The 27747-nt window shown below is 44.0% G+C and overlaps 1 protein-coding gene across 3 annotated transcripts in view; it reads right to left on the bottom strand.

Annotated features, from left to right (window-relative positions):
* The window catches only part of SSX2IP (SSX family member 2 interacting protein), a 40147-nt gene extending 18481 nt beyond the window's left edge, over positions 1-21666 (bottom strand). For all 3 annotated transcript variants that reach the window (XM_073357213.1, XM_073357214.1, XM_073357212.1), the window contains exons 1-3: positions 21561-21666; positions 2937-2997; positions 476-607 (exon numbers count right to left, since the gene is read on the bottom strand). In XM_073357213.1, coding sequence (XP_073213314.1) covers positions 476-518 — 43 coding nt within the window. In that variant the 5' untranslated portion in view covers positions 519-607; positions 2937-2997; positions 21561-21666. The remainder of the gene's footprint in view (positions 1-475; positions 608-2936; positions 2998-21560) is intronic.
* Between the last annotated feature and the right edge of the window lie 6081 nt (positions 21667-27747).

Raw genomic sequence — 27747 nt, 5'->3', positions numbered from 1 at the left:
TGCTTATTTAGATTACTATTTCATATACATGCCCAAGATATGTACTGAGGATTCTTACATATTAAGTTTCATTGTACATTTTAATTTACTCTCTCACCACCCCACATACATTTTAAAAAGTCTTGCCTTTAATACACTGTTAATCAAAACACAAGATAAAAGAGAAGCAGAAAACAAAACGAAAGTTACAGCAATGGGAGACATTCACTGACTAAAAAGCATGAATGTTTAGAATTCTCTCACATACAGTAGAGTAATTTTTAAAGGTAACTATTCTGTAAAACTACCTTAACCAGTAAAAATTGTAGTATAAACACAATTATATTATTTGACATTTCCACTTAAGGAGTCAGATATTTTATGACAAACTCCAATCTCGCTGGTTAGCACCCTGTAAAATATTGTACCACTAGTGATTCTCCAACCCCATAAATTAAAATTGTTCCCAATTTTGTCTTCTAACTACAATAGTTACCTGAGGACAGTGGTGGCACTGTAACAGTCTTCCAATCTCCCATAGCAACAGACAGCCAGAGTACCTGAGCAACTGGTTCAGCAGTGAAGTATTTAGTACAATTGCTGGTAAAATCTCCTACATAGGCATCTCCTAAAATAGCAAGAACATTTTAGATTAACAGTAGTATCCAACACATCTAGAAGATTAAAGCAGGTATACAACAGATGTCGCTGGGCTCAAGCCATATAAACTTTCTATATACAAACAAATCTATGAAACCCGGTGATTACAGCACAATAAATACAACCAATACTTAAATACAGATAGACCAGACAAGACAATTTTTCATGCACGGTATTTAGATAACAAATTACAAATTAAGTCACCAAGCATCCCAGAAAGAGGATAAAGAATCACGATGCAGAGAAACTAATCCAATTGTTTTTTATAGTGGTGTACATCATTAGAGGAACAGTAAGACCATTTCTCTAAAGTCATAAGGGACTTTATAACCAAGCAACATAATTTTATTTATAGAAGAGTCACTACTTGGTTAAGTACAGTTTCATCATAGACTGATCTCTGTGGGCTTATTACCTAGGAGAAAAATAAATGTCTTCCAAACTCTGAAATTAGTATACGTGATATAGAAGGAGCAAAAGAGGAATTATCAACCTGATGAGAAAAATTTCGTTAAACTTCAAACCTATACGAAAGTCCCACCACGTGGCAATCAGTTCAAGTCTGTGCCTAATTTTGTATTTTTAAAATTTGAAACAACAATTGGCAAAAAAAAAAATAGGCTGGGAGAGATCTGAATGGAACAAATCTATTGGCCTGGCCACTGACCACAGCACTGGCCTTCTGGAAACCAAAAGAACTTGCACTCGTAAGATAAAGCTGGCTGGGTCTTCCAGGAGACAGAGAAAGCAGCATTAGACCCACAGATGCCATGCTGCCCTGGATCTAGAAACCAGCATAGTGGCATAGGGCCCCCATAAGCATGGCCTTTACCTCTCACAGCTGTGCTGAGAGCCACACAGGTCCATGGATATCTGCAGCTTTAGAGGAACAGACCCACTCCACAGGGAGGCACACCTGCCTCTCTGACGATCAATTTGGATGATACCCTCACATGAGTTTCATGTTTTCCTCTGAGGATTTTTACACCACAGATCAGATACTGTTGCAATAAACCACTTACAGCAGAGCAGTTAAGACTTCAGGTGTCTACAGCAATTAGAACCTACCCTTCAAAAATGGTTGCTTGATACATACTTAACATAGAGGTTTACTCTAGCTGGTTTGTGACCCTTAAGCCCATCTTTAGAATAAGGTTGGAGATAAAATTTATTTATAGGCCTTTCTATGGCACTAAAATGTGTCACCACTAGATACTATGGCAGTGAGTTTACCCTGCCAACATCCTTGTGAATTATTTTCAAGATGGGGAACTGAAGTACAGAGGTTTTTTATTTTGATTTGTGTTTTATTCAGGAACTTAAAATGGCAGCTTGGTAGACATGGAGGAGTATGCTGTAGCACTCCTTCCTCCAAAACTTAAGACTTGGTTAAGGTTCAGACTGGCCCTCAGGAGCTCTGGCTTCTCTTTTCTGCTATGTCACAGACTTCCTGTGTTACCCTGGACAAGTTATTCGGGCTCTCTTTGTTTCCTGATTTATAAAATGGGGATAATAAATAAACTGATAAATACCACCACTGCACAGGGGTTTTGTGAGCCTCAATTAAATCATTAGTATTTGTAAAGTGCTGTGAGACCCTTGCATGGCAAGCGCTATTATTACAGACTGAAGTTTTATTTTTAAAAAGAAAGAAAGGAAGCATAGTATAGTGTCATGGCTGAGATTTAAACCCAAAATTATTCAAGACATTCAAAGAACAGGGTAAGAGTGCCTCAATCATAGCTCCCAACACCTTTTCAACTTTGCCCTAGCTCTAGGGCATTGTGGTGCAACCACACAAGGACAGGCCCAACGTTGGGAAAAAGGACATATCACTGGGAGAATGCTTCACAGATATAAGTTCACCAGGGTAAAAGGGACAGAGTTGCTACTCAGTAGCTGCAGCAAATTAACACATTCCAACTGATGCAAATGTATCCATCAGAAAACGCAGGTGTAAGGGAGTAGCAGTAGAGACCATGTTACAGAGAAAGAGAAAAAATGAGGTACTACTGCAGTAGTGCCGCCCCCAAAAGCCAAGGAATCTAAAGGAACTGGGTCTTTTTTATCTTCCGTATATTAAGTTGTTGGGGTTCATGTTTACAGTATCTCTCAAACCACGAGGTCCAGAAACTTTCAACGAAAGCTGAGATTCTCATGTAGCCCCCATGATTTCTGAAGCAGAGTCTTTAAGAAGAGGGTCTTCCCTTCCCTCTCTCCCACCGAAATCAACTATATCTTTACCAAATAAACCCAGAATCATGCACAATACAAAGACCATACAAAACATTTCTTACATGTTCATTTAACTTCTGTTGGATCCATCAATTCAGATCAGGAGTATTACCCATCACAGTCCTGTTAATAAAACATAAAACACAAATCAAACTACAGACATTTTCACATTACCGGCATTCCAACAACTTAAGTCCTCTGTCTTAGTAAGTTAGGGTGATTTCCAGGAACTGCGGACGGTGGGAGCTGCAGGGGCGGCGCCTGCAGGCAGAGGCAGCGCGCAGAACTGCCTGGCCACGCCTCCGCTAAGCAGCTGACCAAGGGGGATGTTGCTGCTTCTGGGGAGCCCCCCAGGTAAGTGCCACCCAGACCCCGCCTCACCCCATCCCGTGCCACAACCCCCTGCCCCCTCCCACATCCAAACTCTGCTGCTGCTGGTGGGGGGGAGGCAAGAAGCCAGGTAGGGATCCTGCCGGCCCTGCTAACTCCCTCTCCTGCCCACCCCCTCCCCCTGCAGTACCAGCAGGGTCCCAGACCATGCGCCACTGCCCGCACCATGCCCCCCGCACCTGCGGGGACCCTGGGCAGCACCCCTCAATTATTCACTCGTATTTTTAGTAAAAGTCATGGGCCGTGCATCTTTGTTTACTGCCCGTGACCTGTCTGTGACTTTTACTAAAAATACCCATGACTAAAACGTAGCCTTACTTATAATCAAAGGGCAACCTTACAATATTTGCAATATGACCTAAAGAAAAGCTCTGTGTAGTTCGAAAACTTGTCTCTTTCACCAACAGAAGTTGGCCCAATAAAAGATATTATCTCACCCACCTTACCTTCTCAAATACTTGCAACAGACACAAGTCACAGCACAACCAGTTTCATTTACCAAATCAGTTTTCCCTCTTTGCTTAAAAGGCGGACAGGTCTATCATTAGCCCTGATGAAAACAGGGCCTAAAAAGTCCCTATTCCTTCCACTTTAAAGGCAGTCTTTTAACACCAGCATAAATCTATTTTACTAGACTAGCTATAAAAGTTACCGTCATTTGCATATCCGCAATGGACAAAGATCAAATTCCTTTAATTCTATGCAATCCTTACCTAAGTAAAAATCAAGAAGTTATACCAGAGGCTCTCATTCATGAAAAGGGAATACACACACTCACAGAAGTCCTGAATAGTCCAAAAGTCAGCCTGCACAAGAGATTTACCTTGGATAATTAATATTGAGTGTAGCAATGATCGATGATTGGCCAACTGTGCTTTATTGATGTAATATCAGTGCATCAACCCCCAATGGTTCACAGCTAGGATTTCATCAATAAACAACAACAAAAATCCTATTTTTTTTTAAACCTTTTCCCCTATTTTTAAAGTTATATGTAAGAATACAGAGACTTCAGCTGCAAAGGCAGCTTGGGAGAGGGAAGAAAGTTTTAATATGCCTCCTCCCTGCCAAGTGCCAATATTCCCTTTCAGCAACAGTTTGTAACTATAACTGAATTTCTAGGAGAAAAATTACATTGCAGTGGAATGATGAATCCCATACCATCACACACAATTTTATGTTTTCTTAAAAATAAAATATGAAGTAAAGAAGTCATAATTAACACTATTACATGATGTCGCAGTGTGCATTAATAGGCTAATGGTGTTTTTGGGGGGGAGGTCAAAGGCACTCAGCTTCTGCCACACAGTGCATTCAAGTCGTTCTCTTACTATTGCTTACAGTGACGTTGATAGGAAGACCCAGGAAATCTAACCCAGTTGGATCAGGAGCAAGCCACTTTCAAGAGTTCCTATTCCTCGATTTCAGAATGGAGGGGGGTGCCAGGAGGAAGACGTGGGAATGGAAAAGAGTGGTAAACTGAAGTCCTGAAAATCCAATTGTTTTCTCCCTAAGCTGAAACAGAAGTCAGATCCTTGTATCTTGGAAAACCCACCAGAAGCATATCATAAACCAGACTTAAAAACAGCAACCTGAAGACCCACTAAAAGGCAATCTAACCTCAAGGTCCTAAAATTGCTCAACCACCAGCAAAAGGCATCCTAAATTGTTGTGCACCATCAGGAGACCTTACTAAGTCTCCAAAAAGCAACCATCTCTGAAAATGGCCAGTGTTTTGCCACTAGAATTATCTTCATTGTACAGGTTCCTCTTTTTACTGGATATGGGGCTAAATGCAAAAGAGCAGAGTGTGTCAGTCCACCTATGCACAGGAGGAGATGCCACAAGCACACTATTCATGTGCTCACATCCTTTCATTGATTCTCAATGCCAGTGACCTTGCTCTTGATCTTCAAAGCCATCAACAGACTGAGACCCAGCAACCATATCTCCATCTATGACCCTCCAGGGCGGTTATGTTCTTCTAGGACAATGCAGTTCACAATATTCCCAGGATTAAATATAAGAACCACAGATAAACATTCTTGGTCGAGGTGGCTTAGCTGTGGAATGAGCTAGGTTAGCAGTTGATATGCCACTGTGGCTAGATAATAACGAATGACCTAGTTTTTATATAGTGCTTTTCATCAGCAAGTCTAAAATAACTTTACATCATTATCCCTATTTTACAGATGGAAAACGGAGGGATAGAAGAGAAGTGACTTGGCCAAGGCTACCCAGCAAGCCAGTGGCAGAGTTAGGAATAGTTCCAGTTCAGTGCTCTTTCCATTAGGCCACATGGTTGCTATGTAATTCCTCAGAGCTCCTTTCCCGTCCTGTACACGTTGTTATAGTAGAATGCAGGATAATTGTGCTTTGAAATATTTGCAAGTGTAGTTGCCAACAGGCCAGTAAGAGAAATCTCATGGATAATCTACATTCCAAAACCGTGGCAGTTTTATTACATGTTTGTTACAGAAACTTTAAGCATATAAGAGAAGACTGGTGTCTCTTACCTTCTCTGCCCCCACGCTACCATTCCCTGCAACATATATCCCACCTCCCGCAGACATTATCAGCTCCCCATCCTGCTGAGCCATTAGCTGGCAATGCAGAAGCCATTAGCATGCAAGAAATTGCTCCTTGTTGTCTCCTGCCCTATGCTGCTGCATATACATATCACAGGCAGCAGCTTACTGCAGGGGAGCATGCTACCTTGGTTATGTAGCCTGATCTGCAAACAGAGCTGGGCCCCTCATTCCCACTACGCACCACCAGCTAAGACTTCTATCCCTGTTTCAGCTGGGCTTCCCCAGCAATGCCCCAGTTCCACCCAGTCTACGCCTCCTCCAAACCAGGCCCCTCCTCTTGTAGCCTGTAGCAGTGGCTCTCAACCTTTCCAGACTACTGTACCCTTTCAGGAGTCTGATTTGCCTTGCATACCCCAAGTCTCACCTCGCTTAAAAAGTACTTGCTTACAAAATCAGACATAAAAATACAAATGTGTCACAGCACATTATTACTGAAAAATTGCTTACTTTCTCATTTTTACTGTATAATTATAACATAAATCATTTGGAATATAAATACTGTACTTATGTTTCAGTGTACATTATATAGAGCTATATAAACAAGTCATTGTCTGTATGAAATTTTAGTTTGTACTAACTTTGCTAGTGCTTTTTATGTAGCCTGTGGCAAAACTAGGCAAATATCTAGCTGAGTTGACGTACCTCCTCCTGGTCCACATACCCCTGGTTGAGAACCACTGGCCTATAGAATAGTTTAGGTAAAGAAATAAGTAGAATTTAGGACAGGAGTATGGAAAATTGATATTAGTGTGAGAAAGTTAGAGATAAGTTAAAGACAGAGTGTTACAGGAAAGTAAAAGTTATCAAGGACATGACCCAGGGTTATGCTGCCATTATGTTTTAGTTATAACTGGTCTGAGCAAGAAGAACTGAGAATGTTTTAATAAAATGCAATCTAAATTGACAGTATGGGAAGCATATTGGTTCAGATGTTAATTTAAATAATGTGTAATGTAAAGAAATAATAATGAGGTGGCAGAAATATAATTATGGTAAAAAGCAATTTAATGTTAATTAGTATAATAATGGATTATAAAAGGAGTAGTTTTGCTAAATTGGAGAACTCCAATTAACCTCCAAAGGATACCATTAGGTTCCAGGATTATAAAACTGTACTTTGCTCTTGTGGACTGATCATTCATTGATACATTCAAAGATGTTACAGTGTAAGTATAACTGTAGTGTTGTGTAAATAGTAATTGCATGACTGTTTGCTTAACTAATTTTTCTTTTTGATAAAGTTTGGTTGTATCATTCAAAGTGTAGTCCTCTACTAAATACATTTTCTGTAACCAACCTAGAGGCTCCAACATGAAAACTCAGTTGGGTTTTATTGCACCCTTATTTTAACAACCTAATATTAATTGGAAACATTTCAACATAAAGGTTACAGAAGATTAAACCCCACACACACTGGCCACCACCCACCACACTGTGTATCTTAACTATTTTCTAGATTACAGAGGCTTAAATCTGTGTTACCGTCAGTCCCTCCATCCCAGTCACATGGAGAGGAAAGAAGATTGCACGCAAAGAGGGGGAGGGTCCCCAGACCCCAGAACTTATAATGAACAAAGAGAGGGGCTCCCCTAGACCCCCATATGCACACGCACGCACGCACACACACACACACACAAGGGGAGAATTCAGGGCTAACAGACACCCACCACCCATAAAAGCCCAACATCTTCTGCTACTCCTCATATTCATAGGATCATAGAAATGTACGGCCTGAAGGGACCCTCAAAGTCATCTAGTCCAGCCTCAAGCATTGAGGAAGGACCAAGAACACTTAGACCATCCGTTATAGGAGTTTGTCTAACCGGTTCTTAAAAACCTCAAATGATGGTGTTAGGATATAGATATTCAGGCCTGTCGGTAAAGGCCTGTACTCTAAGAATTTAGGTGTATTCTTATCACTTGGCTAGTTATAGAGGTATAAAAGAAATAATCAAAATCACTGTCTGCAGGTGTAAGGTCCTTCTCTTACTGTCACAGTCTGAGGCCCTGTTCTTAGGCTAAGGCCTTTGGCTAAGCAGCAGAGGCAGCCATAAGCTGGGAAGCGAACGGTCACAGCCTCACATTCCAACCTAGTCACACTGAAAGAAGGTGCTATTGGGCTGTTAGGCATTATCAGGACAGGACTGTATTCCTATCACCTCCAGAGAAAGGGAAGTGCCTAGAAAATGTAAAAGGAAACTTCGTTTGATAGCATCCTGTCTGGCAAGAACTCACTTATCAATAGCTGGGATGTGAAATCATAGAATCATAGAATATCAGAGTTGGAAGGGACCTCAGGAGGTCATCTAGTCCAACCCCCTGCTCAAAGCAGGATCAATCCCCAATTTTTTCCCCAGATCCCTAAATGGCCCCCTCAAGGATTGAACTTACAACCCTGGGTTTAGCAGGCCAATGCTCAAACCACAAATCCTCACTTCTGTATGGTTTTGTCATTATAGTTCCCACTTTGCTATTGTTTGTCTGCATAATCTCTGTCTGGTTCTGTGATTGTTCCTGTCTGCTGCATAATTATTTTGCTGGGTGTAAACTAATTAAGGCGGTGGGATATAATTGGTTAAATAATCATGTTACAATATGTTAGGATTGGTTAGTTAAATTTCAGGGAAATGATTGGTTAAGGTATAGCTAAGCAGAACTCAAGTTCTACTATATGGTCTGCAGTCAATCAGGAAGTGAGAGGCTTGGTGGGGGGAATGGAGATGGGGAAATTGGAATCATGTTTTGCTAAAGGGGGAAATGGGAACAGGGACACAGGTGTAAGGCTCTATGGTGTCAGAGCTGGGAAGGGGGACACTAAGGAAGGAAACTGGAATCATGCTTACTGGAAGTTCACCCCCAATAAACATCAAATTGTTTGCACCTTTGGACTTCAGATATTGTTGCTCTCTGTTCATGCGAGAAGGACGAGGGAAGTAAGTGGGTGCAGGAATAAGCCCCCTAACATCTTGGTGCCGTGACTCAGATGCATCACATTGGATAGGAGAGTGGCAGCCTGTAAGTCCCCCTCCACAACAGTCCGCGCAGCTGCTTGGAGGGGGTATCGCAAACTCTCGTGATGGTAGTTGCAAGTTCTGGCAAGCCAGGGTAAAGGATTTTTGGATAAATGGATAAGGAAGAACCAGGGTCCATACCAGGTGCAGGGGTCAACCTGGGATAAGATTAAAAAGGAAATGAAGGAAGTGTTAGGGGACCCAGAGGGATGGGGGGTGGCTGAGGAGCCCACCCTCCTTGGTATATGGGTAGTGGAAGAAGGTCCCTGCTCATGGGGACTGAATGCCTTCCAGGGAAAGGAGGCACTTCAGTCTGCTTGAGAGAGGTTTGAAGTAAGGGCAGCATTATGGGAAGCTGCCAGTAATCTTTGAAGTTTGGTGCTGCTTCAGCAAGGGCTGCTGAAGGGTTGTAAATTAGTTAGGGGTAGTGAAAGATGATTTGGCACAACAGGGTTTAAAGTCAAAAGCAGAGTTAACAGACTATCTTTAGAGACTGGAGCTGGGACTTGGTCCTGGGGGAGTGGAGAGAAAGAAGGAGAAGAAAAAAAAAAGTTTCAAAGCGCAACCTGCCTTTCCACACTCTTTTGTTTTCTGAAGTTTTAATGGAGGGTACTTTGGATACTTATGTGAGATGTCAAGAAGGAAGTTTTTGCTTAATGATAAAACCCAGTTATATAAATGTAACTGGATGTTCAACTCTGTGCAGTCACATTGGATGGAAGCTTGGTAAATAAATTATCCAAGGGGGTCAGGTAGAGTGGCTACCACCACCACTATGCTTCTGTCCCCAGAAGCCTTTACAGCTATTCTGAGGGAAAATGGGCCCTTTTCCCATAGAAATGGTCTATAAGGGACTGCTGCAGGCAGAGAGAGAATCTGATCAAAATTATTTGACTATTGGGTAATGTAATCAAAATCACTAAAGGATGTAAGGGGTTTCTTATGGAACTTAACTTGGCTGCCCCTGGTTGTGTCTAGTTGTACAAGATGGAAGTGTAATCGGGGTACAGTTGTGTAAAAGAGTAATCACAGTGCAAGGGATGTTAGGAAAAAGAGAATTTTGTGTGTGTGTGTGTGTGTGTGTGTGTATAGTGCTAAAATCTGAAGCTGTGTCTCAGCTATTACCTGAGAATAAACTTAAAGCTTGGTACAGCAGAGAAACTATTGCAAACATGGTCTGTTGTACAAGAGGGGAAACTGAGGTACACCACCTCATGAATTTCATAAATGACCAGTGAGTGGGGTAATTCACTAGCCTGACTATAGAACAAAATAAGGACAGCCTGAAGGTAATTCTTTTTTTTCTGCAATTAGCAAGGAAATTTGTAAAAGAAAGTGGTATTATTATTAAGCAATAGTCTGTCCCCACCAGGGAGGTGGAAATTATTTCTTTTGTTTTTCAGACACTCTACAAGCAAGCTGGCGCCAGTGGAAGAATAACTCAGAATACCAGGGATCTATGTTTTGTGGTGTTTGTCTTGTTGTTAGCATTGTTGTGTTTTAATGAACAGAAAATCTCATGATGTGGGTGGGGGATGGTTTCAAAAGGCTGACCTTGAGGGGGAGATGTGTATGGGAATGCAAAATGCTCAACTAGGAGGCCAGCACCTGTGTAATAGCTACCATGGTACCTGGAAATGGAATGGCAACTAAGGTGGTCCCCACAAGCCCTATGGAAATAATGAGAAGGGGAGGAGCTAACTGGGAATCAATGGAGGGGTGTGTAAAATAGTGTAAATCAACAGAAGATGTTTGGCTGTGCCCCTCTCCTGTGACTATGGAGGAGCAGGATCAATGGCCTATGCAAGGGGTGGACAATTGGGTATACTGTGTATTAGGTGTTTTGCTGGGAATGTACATATTACTGGGGGCACAATTACACTAGCCCATATCCAAACTACACACATCTACAGATGGGGATTCCACAACCTCCCTTAGAAGCCTATTCCCGTATTTAGCTCTCCTTGTAGTTAGAATGTTTTTCCTTATAATGAATCTAAATCTCTCTCTTGATGCAGATTAAGCTGATTACTTCTGGTCTTACATTAGTGGACATAGAGAACAATTGACCACTGTCCTCTTTATAATAGCCCTTAACACATCTGAAGACTATTACGAGGTACCTCCTCGGCCTTCTTTAAACCTCTCCTCAGAGGTCACCTTTTATCATTTTTGTTGCTCTCCAGTTTGTCCACATCTTTCTTAAAGTGTTTCACCCAGAACTGGACACAGTACTCCAGCTGAAGCCACACCAGTGCCAAGTACAGTGGGACAATTACCTCCCACGTCTTACACATGACACTCCTGTTAATATACCCCAGAAGGGTATTAGCTTTTTTCAAAACTGCAACATAGTAATTCATATTCAGTTTGTGATTCACTAGAACCTCTCCCTATTTTGGAATATGCTCTTTCCTCCTTGTTGTTAATATTAATTGTGTTGAGAATATGGTCACCATTAATCTTTTTAGTGAAGACTGAAGCAAAATAGATATTAAACACCTCAGCCTTCTTGATATTGTATCATTAGCTCTCATTCCCCATTAAATAGTGGACCTATACTTCCCGTTGCCTTTCTCTTGTTCCTAATGTAGTTATAGAACGCCAGTGTCAGGAATGTGTTCTTTGTGCATGCTCTGAGCATGCCTGTTCTAAACTCTCCCCCAGAGGGGCTCTTCCTCAGGTCCTTGTTCACATGGGAGGAGGGAGAGAGATCATGGACAACCTCAGAAAGGCAAGGCACGCCCCCATAACCTGGCTTATACAGGCAGGCAGGGAAGGTCACATCCCCATAAATGGGCAAGGGACCCCCCAGATCTCATATCACAAGGGGGATAGCGGTTCAGACCCCCACAAAAGACAAGCCCTCTCAGAACCTGGCTTCCTGGAGGAACAGATTGTCACACCCCTTTAGGTGGGCTGGGAGTCCCTAGATCATGGCACATACATGGTGGGGGATGTGTGGCTGAAAGGTGTCCCACCCCTATTTTCCCCCAGTGCCTCTGTCATGCACCCCCATGTCCTCCTTTCCAGCGTCCCACTGCTCCCCTCCTCTCCCACTGGTCCCCATCCTCTCTCTGATTCCCAAACCCTTCCCCCCATTCCCTCCTATTCTTCCACCCCAATCACCCTCTCTACCCACTGAGCATTTGCTTGCGTAGTTTATTTTCCCTTCAAAAAATCAGATTCAGCACCTTCTGAATATTCTGCTGCACTCGGATTACGTTTCTCCAAAATAGAAATACCTCTTTAATAGCGGCATGGTGACTCAGAGGTCCACTGGTGGTTAACTATTCTGTGTCAGCAACTCTTGTCACACCTGACACGCTCACTACACCTAATACACTGTTGCTATGATATATACCCAAGAAGTGGCATGTAATATCGCTGAAAAACTAAAAACTGACTGATCCTGATCATTAATATTCTTGCGTGATATATATATGAGCTGTGTACACAAAGCGTTATGGATGTGTGCTAGATTTACGTTCTTAAAATGTGTTTGGTAAGCAAGGCATAAACCCAGCCCCCACTAGACAATGGAATGTGTATGTGTGTGTCTGACCAGCCTGGCCATCAGGCAGAGAAAATAAAGGCACATTTACATAAAAAGCAAACAAAGCCATCAACTTAGTGTGTGGGGAAAGAGCTCTGGCTGGGGTCTGAACCTCAAATGATAAGCAACTGAATCAACTGTTGTGTACAATATTACTGTATTATAAAAGTGTATTGAGTGGGGGAGACTTAGGTTGGATGTTAGGAAAAACTTTTTCACTCAGAGGGTGGTGAAGCACTGGACTGGGTTACCTAGGGAGGTGGCAGAATCTCCTTCCTTAGAGGTTTTCAAGGTCAGGCTTGACAAAGCCCTGGCTGGGATGATTTAATTGGGGATAGGTCCTGCTTTGAGCAGGGGGATGGACTAGATGACCTCCTGAGGTCCCTACCAACCCTGATAGTCTATGATTTCATGTCTTTTATGAAACCCTGTGACACACTGGTTATGAATATCATCATATGAGGCATTATGAATACTCACTAATATTATGCTTTGAAGCAGAGGTGGGGAAACTAACACATCTGGCCCACGGGACCGTCCTGCCCAGCCCTTGAGCTGCGGGCCGTGGAGGCAAGCCCCTGGCCCCTCCCCTGCAGCCATGCTGTCGCGCAGGCAGTGCTCGGGGTGGCGGGGCTGTGCGCTCCTGCAGCGCAGCGCGGCAGCGTGTCTGGCTCTGGCCGGGCGGCACGGCTGCCAGACATGCTGCTCTGAGCAGCATGGTAAGGGGGCCAGGGGGCTCCGGGGGGCAGTCAGGGGATAGGGGGGTTTGGATAGGCGTGGGAGTCCCAGGGAGCCTGGCAGGGGTGTGGATAGGGGTCGGGGCAGTCAGGGGAAGGGTGGTTGAATAGGGGGTGGGGTCCCGGGGGGGCTGGTTAGGGGAACAGGGTTGGGGGGGGCAGTCAGGGGACAAGGAGCAGGAGAGGTTGGATGGGGCAGAGTTTCAGGGGGGGCAGTCAGGGGACAGGGAGGACTGGATAGGCATGGGAGTCCCGGGGGGCCTGTCAGGGGACGGGGCTGTGGATAGGGTCGGGGCAGTCAGGGGACAGGGAGCAGGAGTGGTTGGATGGAGTAGAGGTTCTGAGGGGGGCAGTCAGGGGGTGGGAAGTGGGAGGGGTCGGATGCTGGTGGGGCCAGGCTGTTTGGGGAGGCACAGCCTTCCCTACCTGGCCCTCCATACAGTTTTGCAACCCCAGTGTAGGCCTTGGGCCAGAAAGTTTGCCCACCCCTGCTTTGAAGTCTGTGACCAAACACAAGGAGAAACAGGATTTCCCCCAGACAGGAGAGAAGGGATGTCTACCTGGCTCCAATGTAAGGTAAGCATTACAGAATCAAAACAATAGAAGCCCCATTTACATACAAATCAACAGAGGGATGGGAAGTCCACAGGAAGGGAAGAACAGCAAGAGGTCAATGAACTTTAAGAGAGATACTTGTCAAAGGTTTGCTGGATTATAAGGCGAGGAGCAGAGAACTCCTAATTTATCTTTCGCCTACGAAAACAAGGGAAACCAGCACCTCATACTTCTGTGGAAGGTCCTGACTGAGAGAAAGTTAGCCATAGCTGGAAAGAAGAAAGATGGGTAAGAAATCCTGAACAGAGACTGTAGCTTGTTAAGTTATGTCTGAGCCATTAGAAAATTTATTTTTAATTTTATCTGCTTATAACCATTTTCGTCTTTACCCCTGTACTTGAACTCATTTAAAACCTCTTTTTGATTAAACAAACTTATTTTACTTTTAATCTAAACCAACCTAGTGCTATATTTGAATTGACGTGATTGTTAGCACCAGTTAAAGTAACAAGCTGGGCTTTTCTCTCTTTACAGGAGCAATGAACCTTATAGCTTCTCTGAATGTTCCAGGAGCAGGCTGGACAATTTAGGACAGAGAGTTTGAGGGAAATTTGGAAGCCTGTTGTGGTCATCCTGCAACTAGTAGCCAAAGCTGGTGGGGCTGCTGTGCTGTAGGCAGGCTGCTGAGGTTGGAGTGCTGAACCAGGGCTGCACAGCACACAGACGCTTAAGGAATTGCATACCTGTTTGCTGGCGGTTGGTGTCTGGGCTGTGAGCCACAGCAGGAGAGCATTTAAGGCACCCAGGGTTACAGGGCAGGCAGTAACACAACCTCTCACTGGTCTGGGTTGAACCCCAAAATGTCAAAGACACATTGGAGATGTGCCCATTTTTTCTTTTTCTTTGACAAACAATTCATAAAACTATTTCTTGTTTGTTTGCTAATGCATTCCTAACAAAATATTAGGAACCATTAGAAAAGGGATAGATAAAAAGATATTAGTAAATATCATAATGCCACTATATAAATCCCTGGTATGCCCACACCTTGAATACTGCATGCAGTTCTGGTTGCCCAATCTCAAAAAAGATCTATTAGAACTGAAAAAGGTAGAGAAGGCAACAAAAATGATTAAGGGTATGGAACAGCTTTATGAGGAGAGATTACAAAGACTGGGACTTCTCAGCTTGGAAAAGAGACAACCAAGGGGCGATATGAGAGATCTATAAAATCATGAACGGTGTAGAGAAAGTGAATAAGGAAGTGTTATTTACTCCTTTACATAACACAAGAACCAGAGATCACCCAATGAAATTAATAGGCAGAAGGTTTAAAACAAACAAAAAGAAGTACTTCTTCACTCAACACTCAGTCAACCTGTGGAACTCATTGCCGGGGCATGTTGTGAAGGCCAAAAGTGTAAGTGGGTTCAAAAAAAGAATTATCAGTTCATGGAGCATCAATGGCCATTAGCAAAGATGGTCAGGGACACAATCCCACACTCTGTGTGTCTCTAGCCTCTAAATGCCAGAAGCTGGGTGTGGAAAACAGATGGATTACTCGATAAATTGCCCTGTTCTGTTCATTTCCTCTGAAGCATCTGGCATTGGCCACCATCGGAAGACTGGATACTGGGCTAACTGAACTATTAGTCTGACCCAATATGGCCATTCTTATGTTCTTATATACAATAATGATTTAAAATGCAAATCAGATCTAGTCATAAATTAGTTTTAGGAGTTCAATTTGTGGCACAATTTAAAATTATATATAGTAGCTAGATTACAGGGCTCACCATATACAACATACAATGCTAGTTGTCTGAAGCACACAGATTTTGAATGTAAAGTTTGAACTTATGTAGACTGCTACTCCTACTCAATTGAGTTTTCAGAACTAGTTCAGGCAAACTAGTGTCAGAACATAATAGTTTTTCATAGTACCGCAATGTAATCACATTACACCATCTGGCTGCTCAACACCAGATGGGCAGTTTCACAAAAGTAAAATAAAATATAAAGTTGTCCAGAAAATTCCTCTCCAAAATTAGTTCTCTTCCCTCTCAGAAAGTTTTAATTTTTCCTGATGTCAGAACTACTCTACAAAAAGAAAATACTTGTTGGCTGGTTGAAGTTGAGTATCACAAATACTCCCCAAATATTTTAGTCACTACATTTTGCAGAATGCAGGTATGTTGCAACTTGTAAGCTGCCTCACAGAAAATACACAGAAAGCTGTTCATAAGACAGAACAAACAAAAAAGATATATGGTAACATTTACTTAAAATACAACACTATTACTTCCCCTAAGATTAAATTCCAAAAGGAGATGTAAAGCTGCTTAAAGCTTTTACATTTGCCTAGTAATCCCCTCCACAGATGGCTGTTATCCAGATGAAACAAACATATCAGCCTATGGAAATTTAGGGCACACAGAAGTAATTAAATTACAACTTTATGCCTATCTATAAAAATGTCATAAGAAACTTGCTTTATTTTTTGAAAATCCAAGTGTCCCCACCCTTGAAATTTGACAGTTGATCATTATTTTACTGCAGATTTTAATAATCTAATTTGCAATTAGTGATATAAATACTTTTAAAATAGAGTTGTCTATTTTCATTATAGTTATAATAAAAAGTTACTATTGGATAGTCAAAAATGAACCCCAGAAATTCATAAACCCTAGTTCACTAGTTTGTAACTATTTAACCTAGTTTAGTGCTGTCAGTTATATTAATCATAGAAAAATGCATGGGTCATATTTTGCCAACATTCTTCTACATTCAGAGTTTTATGTGTCGTCTAAGCTATTCAAACTCATCAAAGTTAATTTGAAAAAAGCAAATCACAAATTTTTCAGCCTGCAGTACTGTAGTATTCACTCAATGCATCTGTATATTATGGTCTTGCGAGACAGCCCCACTTTGGAGTTTGGGTACCCATACCAAAATGCCACTATATAAATCCATGGTATGCCCACACCTTGAATACTGCATGCAGTTCTGGTCACCCCATCTCAAAAAAAGATCTACTAGAATTGGAAAAAGTACAGAGAAGGGCACCAGAAATGATTAGGGGGTTTAGAACAGCTCCCATATGAGAAGAGATTAACAAGGCTGGGACTGCTCAGCTCAGAAAGAAAGACGATGGGAGGGGAATATGAGAGAGGTCTATAAAACCATGAATGATGTGGATAAAGTGAATAGAGAAGTGTTATTTACCCCTTCACATAATACAAGAACCAGGGGTCACCCAATGAAATTAACAGGCAGCAGCTTTAAAATAAGCATAAGGAAGTACTTCAAACAACACACAGTCAACCTGTGGAACTCATTGCCAGGAGAAGCTGTGAAGGCCAAAACTGTAAGTCGGTTCAAAAAAAAGAATCTGATCAATTCATGGCATATAAGGCCATCAGTAGCTATTAGCCAAGAAGATCAGGAACCCATACTCTGGGTATCACTAAACCTCTGACTGCTAGAAGTTGGAACTAGATGTCAAGGGATGGATCACTCGATAAATTGCGATGTTCTGTTCATTCCCTCTGAAGCACTGGCCACGGCCAGAAGACAAGATACTGGACTAGATGGACCATTGGTCTGATCCAGTAGGTTCATTCTTATGTTCTTATTTTGCATTTCTCAATTTCATTTACATTTTAAAACGACTTGCAATTTAACAAGTAAAATGTTTATTTGAAGTTGACCAGCTATACACCTACAATCACACAGAAAAACACACACTTACATCTGGTAAAAGTTACTCATATGCCTGAATGTTAGACAATTGCTCCTTCACGTTCCTAGCTCCTTACACCAGGAAGTTAAAACAACATTAAATGCTGAGCTGCAAAGTTACCCCCACATCCACCTTCACCAAGTACATTCAGTACTCTTTTCATACAGCATCATCTACTATTGCAAGATTCAACCATGCCTTCTACCTTTATAGATGACTGATCTTTTCTTTTCATTCAGCCACTGGGGAAATAGTCCATCAAGCTCCCAAATCCCCGTCCTGACTTGAACATACCCATTTCACCTCCACATTAGCATCCCTCTACTATGAGAGCATTACCATCTCCCTATTAGGCATCTCTTTCTGGCCCTATTAGGCAGCCCTTGCTCACCATTTTAGCATTTTTAATAGCTTACAATGGGCTTTATGGTATTGAATCTGATATGATATATTTAGTCAATCTTCTCTTCTTTTACCTCATCCTCAATGCTGAATTTGACCATGACAAAAATCCAGCCTATCTATAAATCCAGCCTATAAGTATTTTGTGGAGATCTTGGGTACCCAATTCTTCTTGTTTCTCTGTATTCAAAACACCTACTACATGTGACTAGCATAAAACATTCTTCTTCCACTATACCTCACTTTAACAATCCCCAAGGTTTTAGCATTGGTACTTTTCCATTTAGTCCCCAAACACTCCCTGAGCCTTCTTTCTGAATTCAACTTTTTAAAACTTTTTTTTTTTGCTTTTCCTTTTAATTTTGTTTGCAGATAAGATATTTTCCCACCTACCAAGGTCTTTCTATTTTCCAGCTCAAGTTCTACTCACTTCAAATACGAGGGGTCTGTCTCTTGCTCCCCCGTTTCTCCATCTCTCCAGCATGGAAAAAAATCCTGCTTCCATGCTACTCCTTCTCATTTGATGATGGCTTCAAATGGAATCAAGTCCTAAAGTCTCAAAACCACTTTTCCTCCAGGTTTACTACTAAGAAACTGTCATCTAATAAAGTCAAATCCTACTTCATGGACCTCCCATTCTATTCATATCCAAACCATTCCCCTGAAACTTGAGCAAGGTGTCCATCATACCTACAAGAAGGACATACTGGATGCTACAAAGTTACTTATATTTGCATGCTAGCCTGGTAACTGTGAAGTGCTCTGTATGACTAAAGATATACAAAAATAGATAATATTAAAATGGTCTTGCATTGTAATTTGATCTTAAACAATTTCCTTTGTATCTTGCTACAAGATAGGAAAATCCTGATCAACAATGATTATTTTTTAAAAGCAAAGCAAGGGTCAAGATAATGCAATATAAACACCATGGCCTCTTACCTCCTACAACTCCTGATTTCAAGTGTTAAACCAATTTAGCAGCAAAACCCAGAATAATTTTGAAAATTCACAGCACGCTTAAAACAGATGTAAGACCGTCACCAGCCTAGAAGCATCTGCTACGTTCAGCTTCACACAAATCAACAGTATATTGGGCCTGATAGCAGGGGTCCAGCTAGCAACCTGAAAACTGTACACAGACTGGATAATCCAGTACAGCGTCTTCCCTACAGATCACCCTGAATCTGACAGGGTGTACACATCAGGATTTACAAGATTGTCACTGACAGTTGGTGTAGTTAGAGTCCTAAAGCATCAACAAAATGTTGCCCCAGAGAAATTGGACACCATGGAATATAACTTTACCACTCCACCCTGCTTCCAAACATGACTGACAGAGAGGCATACAGAAGTTGGGAACACAGTACTTAGTTATAAAGCTTGGAACAGCAAGGAAAACCCACAGTACAAATAACATTCACACACCACTTACCAGCCTCCCTCCTAGCCACCCCTCAGCTTAAAAAAATAAAAGAGACAAGAACAGATGCTACACTGGCACCTTCAGTGCTACTGCTAGGAGGTTATGCTGTTCAGTCATCCACACAGACATTAGCCTAATTCCCTAAAGCAATTACAATACTGTGTTTGCAGACAATTTGCAGGGCCCTCCCCAACACAAACCATGTGCACCCAAATGCCTGCAAACTCTCCCCATGTGCGTGTCCACTACATGTGCATTCCCCACCGCCAGGAGTACACGCATCCCCTCCACCTGCAAACTCCCCCCCACAATATGCACACATCCCCACCGTATGCAAACTCCCCTCCCCCTGTGCACACATATCCCCCACAAGCTGCCACCACATACCAACTCCCCCTACCACCTGCAATTCCCCATGAGTGCAAGTGCCTCCCCCGCATCACTTGCGAATTCCGTGTGTGAATGCACGTCCCCACCACCACCTGCAATCTCCCCCCGTGTATGTGCAGGCATCCCTCAGCCGCCACCACCTGCAATCTCCTCCCGTGTATGTGCAGGCATCCCTCAGCCGCCACCACCTGCAATCTCCTCCCGTGTATGTGCAGGCATCCCTCAGCTGCCACCACCTGCAATCTCCCCCCGTGTATGTGCAGGCATCCCTCAGCTGCCACCACCTGCAATCTCCCCCCGTGTATGTGCAGGCATCCCTCAGCTGCCACCACCTGCAATCTCCCCCCGTGTATGTACAGGCATCCCTCAGCCGCCACCACCTGCAATCTCCTCCCGTGTATGTGCAGGCATCCCTCAGCCGCCACCACCTGCAATCTCCTCCCGTGTATGTGCAGGCATCCCTCAGCTGCCACCACCTGCAATCTCCCCCCGTGTATGTGCAGGCATCCCTCAGCTGCCACCACCTGCAATCTCCCCCCGTGTATGTACAGGCATCCCTCAGCCGCCACCACCTGCAATCTCCTCCCGTGTATGTACAGGCATCCCTCAGCTGCCACCACCTGCAATCTCCCCCCGTGTATGTACAGGCATCCCTCAGCCGCCACCACCTGCAATCTCCTCCCGTGTATGTGCAGGCATCCCTCAGCCGCCACCACCTGCAATCTCCTCCCGTGTATGTGCAGGCATCCCTCAGCTGCCACCACCTGCAATCTCCTCCCGTGTATGTGCAGGCATCCCTCAGCCGCCACCACCTGCAATCTCCTCCCGTGTATGTGCAGGCATCCCTCAGCTGCCACCACCTGCAATCTCCTCCCGTGTATGTACAGGCATCCCTCAGCCGCCACCACCTGCAATCTCCTCCCGTGTATGTACAGGCATCCCTCAGCTGCCACCACCTGCAATCTCCCCCCTGTGTACACAGGCGCATCCCCCCAACCCCCACCACCTGCAATCTCCCCCATGTACACAAGCATGTCCCCCCAGCTGCCCACCACCTACTAACTCCCCCCAAGTATACACACGTTTTCCTCTCAGCTTCTCCACCCCTACCCATGGTCTACAAACACCACCCATAGTTTGGGCACAGGCACCTCCCCCTACCTCCAAACTCCCCTCCCCAGTATGTGCATGCTTGGGTGCCGCCCCCCCCAAACTCCTCATCCCCCACAACGTGTGCAAACAAACACCTCCTCCCACTGCCTACCAACTCCCTCCATGTGTGCATGAGAGGTCCCCCCCTGCTACCTGGAAAAACTCCCCCCTCCTGAGCATACAAGATCCCCCCCCCCCCGCCCTCTGTGAGTGAACAAGCATCCCCTCAGCTCAGCCATTTGCACACGGAGAGTCCCCCTCCAGGAGGGGGACTAGACTCTCCGGGAATTAATCTTTAATTAAAGATTATGTCACGCGCTGAAATCTCCAGGGATACATCCAACCAAACCCGGCAACCGGCTGGTGTGTGCAAGAGCGCCCCCCCCCCCCCCGCGAGGCACAAGGGCTGGAACCAGGGGCCCCGCCACAGGCACCCCCGGGCTGGAAGGGGTGTCCATCAGGTACAGCAGTCACAGGCTGGCTCACTCGCTCTCAGCACCCCCCCCCCGTACAAATCGTTCCAGCAGCCCAGCCTGTGCGCGCAGGAGCATCTCCCCCCCCCCCGCCATTGGCCAACTCCCCCGGTGTGTGCGCGAGCGTCCCCCGCGTCGGCAAACGCGCCCCGCCTGCAGCCCCTGGCCGGCCCCGCTGGAGCCACAGGCAGCCCAACGGCCCCAGGCAACGGCCCCAGCGTCTCCGCCCGAGCAGCCACGGCCGGGAGCGGGCTCACTCACCCGCATGGCACCACCTGCTGCTGCCGGGGGGGGGGCCCACTCCCGAGCGAGCCCAGCCGCCGCCGCTACGCGCCGCAGCCCGGGCCCCGCAGGGTTAATCGCCCCACCCCCTCCCCGACGCGGCGCTGCTCCCATTGGCCGGGCTGTTGCTAGGAGACCTGCAACAAGGGCCTGCGCCGGCCCAGTGGGCCGAGTCCCGAGCCGCGGCACCCACCGCCGCCGCCGCCGCCCGAGGGGCCCTCCCGCCCAGCGCGGCCGCCTGTGACCCGCCCGGCGAGGAAGGGGGCTGCGCGCCGCACGCCTGCCTGAGCCCCGGGGGCGGGCGGTCCCCTGTGGGCGTCGGGCCCTGCCTGAGCCCGCGCTGTGCTGGGGGAGGTGCCCAGCCCGGCCCTAAAGGCTCTGTCTGCAGCCTGCGCCAGGGCGGGCTTTGGCCTGCTCCCTGCAGGCAGCCCGCAGCCCCAGGATAAACAGTAGCAGCGCTTGGGCCCCAGAGGTGCCTGGCGCTCTCAGGCACCTGTAGGCTGAGCAGATGTCCTGATTTTATAGGGACAGTCCTGATTTTGGGTCTTTTTCTTATATGGTCTCCTACTACGCCCCACCCAAATTTTTCACATTTGCTGACTGGTCACCCTAGGCACATGTGAAATAAGCCGGGCCGCAGACTGTCTCTGTCCCTCGGGTTAGCGCTCATCCAGCCTGTGTGGTGGGTACAGCAGCCCGGGACCCACCCAGCTGTACTGTAGAGTTTGTGTAGCCAAAACATGTAGGTCCTAGGTGTGCGTGTGGGGGGTGACTGTGGGAGCGAAGGAGGCTAGGAACAGCCCAGCCTCCGTGCTGGAAAGGGGAGAGGGAGGCGCTGACCTTTTCCAGGAAAGCGCAGTGGGGCTGTGGAAAGGTGCTGGTCTCCCTGCTTGTGGCTGAAAGGTGTACTGAGAAGTGTTGCTTTTCCGGCCCCAAGGGAGGTTTGTGGTATATGCGTGAAAGAATAGTCCTGTTTGGGGGAGGGGAAGGAGAGCAGCATGCTAGTGTTAATATGTGCAGACTTGCATGAAAACTAACATCCTTATTATGTATATATGTCAGATCTCATTTAGGCAAAGGACAAGAAATATTGTACAACACTCTCACATGGTGTGTATAGTCACGGCTCAGACAAGGATGAAACCTGAAAAATACAGGCAAACATTAAGAAAAGAAAAGGAGTACTTGTGGCACCTTAGAGACTAACCAATTTGCCACAAGTACTCCTTTTCTTTTTGCAAATACAGACTAACGTGGCTATTACTCTGAAACTAATAAAATATAGAATCAGTGAGCACAAAGACGGGGGGTGACAAAGTATAGTAAAGTTATAGAGAAGAAACCCAGGGCTGGACGGGACCTTGGCAAGGTCATTTAGTCCATTTGCCTGTGCTGAGGCAGGAACAAGTAAACCTAGACCAGCTCTGACAGGTATTTTTTTAACCTTTTCTTTAAAAACTCCAATGATGGAGATTTTACAGCCTTTGCAAGCCTATGCCTCTGTTTAACAGAGGTGCCATTTTAGATTTTGATAGGGGAGGGCAACTTTAACTGTGATTCCAGAGGCTACTAAAGCAACTAAAAACTCTACTTATTTTGCAGACAATAACTTAGAAATTAGCTGACTATACATACGTGTATGTGTGTGTATATATATATATATCTAATCCTAACATGTTCTTACATCTTGTGTCATGACACTGGTTAGGCTGAAAATGTTAAAGTGCATACTGGGTCAGACCAATGGTCCATCTAGCCCAGTGTCCTGTCTTCCAACAGTGGCCCATGCCAAGTGCTTTAGAGGGAATGAACAGTACAGGTAATCATCAACTGATCCATCCTTTGTCATCCATTCCCAGCTTCTGCAAACAGAGGCTAGGGACACAACACTATAATATCATGAATAATACAAATCATGACAATAATCGTTGACTTTATGGACTCTATGGCTGCAATTTTTGTTCTTTGTCCTGGAATTGGCCTGGATACAGGTGAAACCCTAAGAATTTGAGGCATAAACACATTTGATACTTGTATGACACTCATTCCTTCTTTTTCTTAAACTCAGAACAAAAAATTACAAAACAAAATGGTTTTCAGTTAAAATATAAAATTTCACAGCAGCCGTTGCTATACAGCCCAGCCTGGGGCAGAACCTGCTACCCCTTGGGGTTAAGTGATCTGACCTCTGTGCTGCTTTACATCTTGTCAACCATGACATCCTTCCCAATCGCTTGGGACGATTTGCTGGAGTCTTAGAGAACTGGCCTTTTGGTTTTGTTCCTATCTGAGTCCTGTTGGGTTTTTTGTTTGTTTTTTGCAGCATACAGCAGAGAGGGAGAGGCTGTTTCAGTGGATAGGGAGCAAACTCTCAGAGACCTGGGTTCTACTTCCCCCTGGACCTCCTGTGTGATGTCAGGCCAGTGCCTTAGGGACAGAGTTTTAAACGTTTTCAGGCACCCAAAGATGCAGCTAGGTATCTAGTGGGTTTTACAATGCAGTTAGCCTTCTAGGCACTTTTGAAAATCCCACTAGGTGTCTAGATACCTTTGAAAATCTGGCTGTTAGTCTGCGTGTGCCTCAGTGCTCCCATCTGTACACTGGGAATACCAGCGCTGCTCTACTTCAGAGGAGCTGTGAGGAGAAATAGGTTAGACATTGTGAGGTGCTCAGATACTACAGTGATGGGGCCACGTAAGTACCACAGATAGCGTGGGAGCTTCTCTATACCACTGCTAGCTCTTCCCTGGGTTTTGGCCCATTTTCACCTACCGCCCTCACATCTTCCTCTTTTCTGAATTAAACCTGGACTCTGAGGGCTTGGCTGTATTTCTTCTGAGTCCCCTGCATTCAGTTTTTACTTCCAGATCATTAATTTAATTTCCAGCCCTTTCTTAATCACCCTGCCTCTGTTTGTAAACTCTGTTATGAAACTCAGGGGAGGCTCCAGCCCCCCCTAAATGGTGCCCCTGCTGCTTAACTATCCTTGTAGTTTTTCCTAATATCTAATCCAGTGGTTCCCAACCTTTCTTGTGGGAATAGCATATTGCTATTCCCAGAAGACTGTGGCAGGCGCCAAACACCCCGCCGCTGAAATGCTGCTGCCGAAAAGCAGCAGCAGGAAGAAGCATCACCGCCAAAATGCTGCCAAGAAATGGCAACGCTTCTCGACGGCATTTCGGTGGTGGGGTGTCCTGTGGATGCACAAAAAATGCTCTGGCCGGCGCCATGGCGCCCCTGGGCACCACGTTGCAGACCCCTGATCTAACCTAAATTTCCCTTGCTGCAGATTAATCTGATTATATCTTGTCCTACCTTTAGTGGACAGAGAGAACAATTGATCACTATCCTCTTTATAATGCCCCTTAATGTATTTGGGACTTATTAGTTTCTCCCTTCAGTCTTCTTTTCTCAAGATTAAACATTCCTGTTTTGTTTTGTTTTTTTTTCCAAAGCTTTCTCTTAGGTCATGCTTTCTAAGCCTTTTATCATTTTTGTTGCTCTCCTCTGGACTCTCCAATTTGTCCACATCTTTCTTAAAGTGTGACACCCAGAACTGGGCATGGTATTCCAGCTGAGGTCTCATCAGTGCCAAGTACAGTGAGACACTTGTATCCCATGTCTTACATATGACACGCCTGTTAATACACCACAAAAGGATATTAGCCTTTTTCACAACTGCAACATGTTGTTGACTCATCTTCAGTTTGTGATCCACTATAACCTGCCAATTCTTTTCAGCAGTACTACCGCCTACCCCGTTATTCCCCAAAATATATCACATTTACATCTTTCCCTTGCCCCCCCCATTAGACCTGTAAACCTGTCAAAGAAGGAAATTAGGTTGGTTTGGGTTGATTTTTTTTCTTGACAAATCCAGAATCAATACAATAGGAGAGAGTTCAAATCCAAGAAACTTTTTCTACTTCTATGTAATATCATGAAATTCTATGCTACCATTACTTTGGAGGGCCACATATGGCTAACAAACTGTTCTTTGTCCACTCCTGACCTAAAAGGAACCCTCAAGTAGTGATTGACCCAAATTTTTATCTTCTTTAACGCTATACTAATCTGATGTAATACTCAACAAATTTAATTTTTTTTTTATCTACACTTCTGTTTTGTGAGTATAATAACAGTGATAGCTATCCTCATGTCTCTTACAGAGCTGTTTTAGCGGTTGGATATAAAAACAGGCTTTCCCAAATTTGATCATTGGTCCATCTAGTCTAGTATGCTGCTTCCAACTGGGACTCATACCTAATATGTCAGAAGAAGCTGTAACTTACCTAAAATTTATCTTGCCAGTTGTGCAGTGCAGTACAAAGCAGAGAAAGGCATTCCTTCCAGGTTTCATTTATTGTCTTGTATCCTAATGCACGTTTTAATTACCTTTGTTGTCATTGCTTGCAAATCTAAAAATGCTACTGATAATTATAAAACCCAGCCCACAGTATCTGACTTGAGGACCTCCTAATTAATCTATCAAAAGTATTTTTAAGATATTTATTTTGATATCTAAGAACACTGAATTCTGCAGGTCATGTGTATTAAGTAATATCTTAGTTTATTTATACTAAATTTGCTGACCTTTATCTGAAGTCTCGTTGTCCTCATATTTTTGAGCAAAGTAAACAAGAGGAACTAATCAGTTTTTACTATGCCCTTTATCATTTTAAATACTTAATTTACCTTTTCTTAAGCTCTTTCAGGCAAACATCTTCATTTTGAGTTATTCTTAAACTTTGACTTTGGCAATTTAAATCTTCTATCCTTAAACAATACCTACTGTGTTCAGGACTCCCTTTACGGCTTTTGGAGAATGTATTTCTGTCAAAGGATCCAGCACAAATAGTCACGGACTCAAAAAAAGTCAAATAAATAAATAAAGGGATAGGTTGACTGGGAGGAGTCTAACCAATTAGTCAAAAGCTAGTGTACAAGAGGTGGGTACAGGAGGAGTCAATTTTGAGAGGAAAAAATAGGCTTAATATATGGTGTATAGGATTGATCATACCACTAGGAAAACTTTGGTATCAAAGATGTGAAAGTGACAGCATAAAATAGAATTGAAAAGATTAACACTGAGTAGCTTATACTTCTTTGTTCACAATGTCCTTTTACAAGTCTGTAAATTAGGGTTATTCTCCCAGTCTGGCAAACACTGGTTCTTTTTCTATGTTTCTAATAAAGAAGGCGGCAACATGCTTCTTTTATACACCAGCTGTTTATACACCAGCATTTTCAGCAACAATCTGCACAACATTGGAGATTATTTATTCAGAGAGGGCAGGCTCCACAGTCAGGAAGGAAGGAATCCCTGAAGAAAATGAGTCGTCTTAGTTTTCCTGCTGCAGATTTTGCTGTACTACACTCTATCACATCTGTTTGGAGTCCCTTTTTAGTTCAATAAAGCATACCCAAATATCAGTTGGAGAATGGCAAAACCATGGATAAGGTCAAGATCAGCTTTACAAAATTGTCATGAAAACTTAAGTCTCCCAGACACAAATTTTGCCCATTATCATCAAGATGGAAAGCTCAAGATATTTTTCTTGTTTGTCAAAGAATAGTTATTTGCTCCACACAAGTGGACTAGTATAATTTTGCAAGGTTAGTAAATGGAGTTAATTTTTGCCAGGGAGAAAGCATAACCCTGATTTTGTGTAGATCTTGCAGAAATACTGACACTAGTCGTAGATGTTCTTTAAAAAAACATACATACACTTTTTAAAAGGTGTTTGGAACCTGTCCATCATTCCTCATAATACAGAAAGACATGCCTTAATGAATCAGATGCACTGTAAAGACTTTGGACTTTATACTACAGAGTCTTTATTTGCTGCAGATGTGATTGATTTTAGCTTCCTCCAAAGCAGGATTGTACAGAGTACATATATTAATGACAGTGGCAAGATGGATGACTGACTTTGTGCATTGGGGAGGATTATGCTCCTGTATCTTTAAGAGATACCACACATGCTGGTGCTGAATTCTGGTATTCTATTTGATCTTAGCAGCTGTTCCTAAAGGATGTTATTCAGAAGAGTGCTCCCCAAGCGCTTTGCTGTGGATCGTGTGGTTTTTTTTCTTTTAAATAGACTGTGAGGAAGGAGCAGAAATCTTTTGGGAAAGCTCTTGGGCAAGAAATAGAGAGAATTAT

Source organism: Lepidochelys kempii, chromosome 8 (genome assembly GCF_965140265.1).
Source record: "Lepidochelys kempii isolate rLepKem1 chromosome 8, rLepKem1.hap2, whole genome shotgun sequence".
NCBI classification, from domain to species: Eukaryota; Metazoa; Chordata; order Testudines; family Cheloniidae; genus Lepidochelys; species Lepidochelys kempii.
The sequence above is the reverse complement of the archived record's forward strand: the minus strand, read 5'-3'. Positions and strand labels throughout refer to the sequence as shown.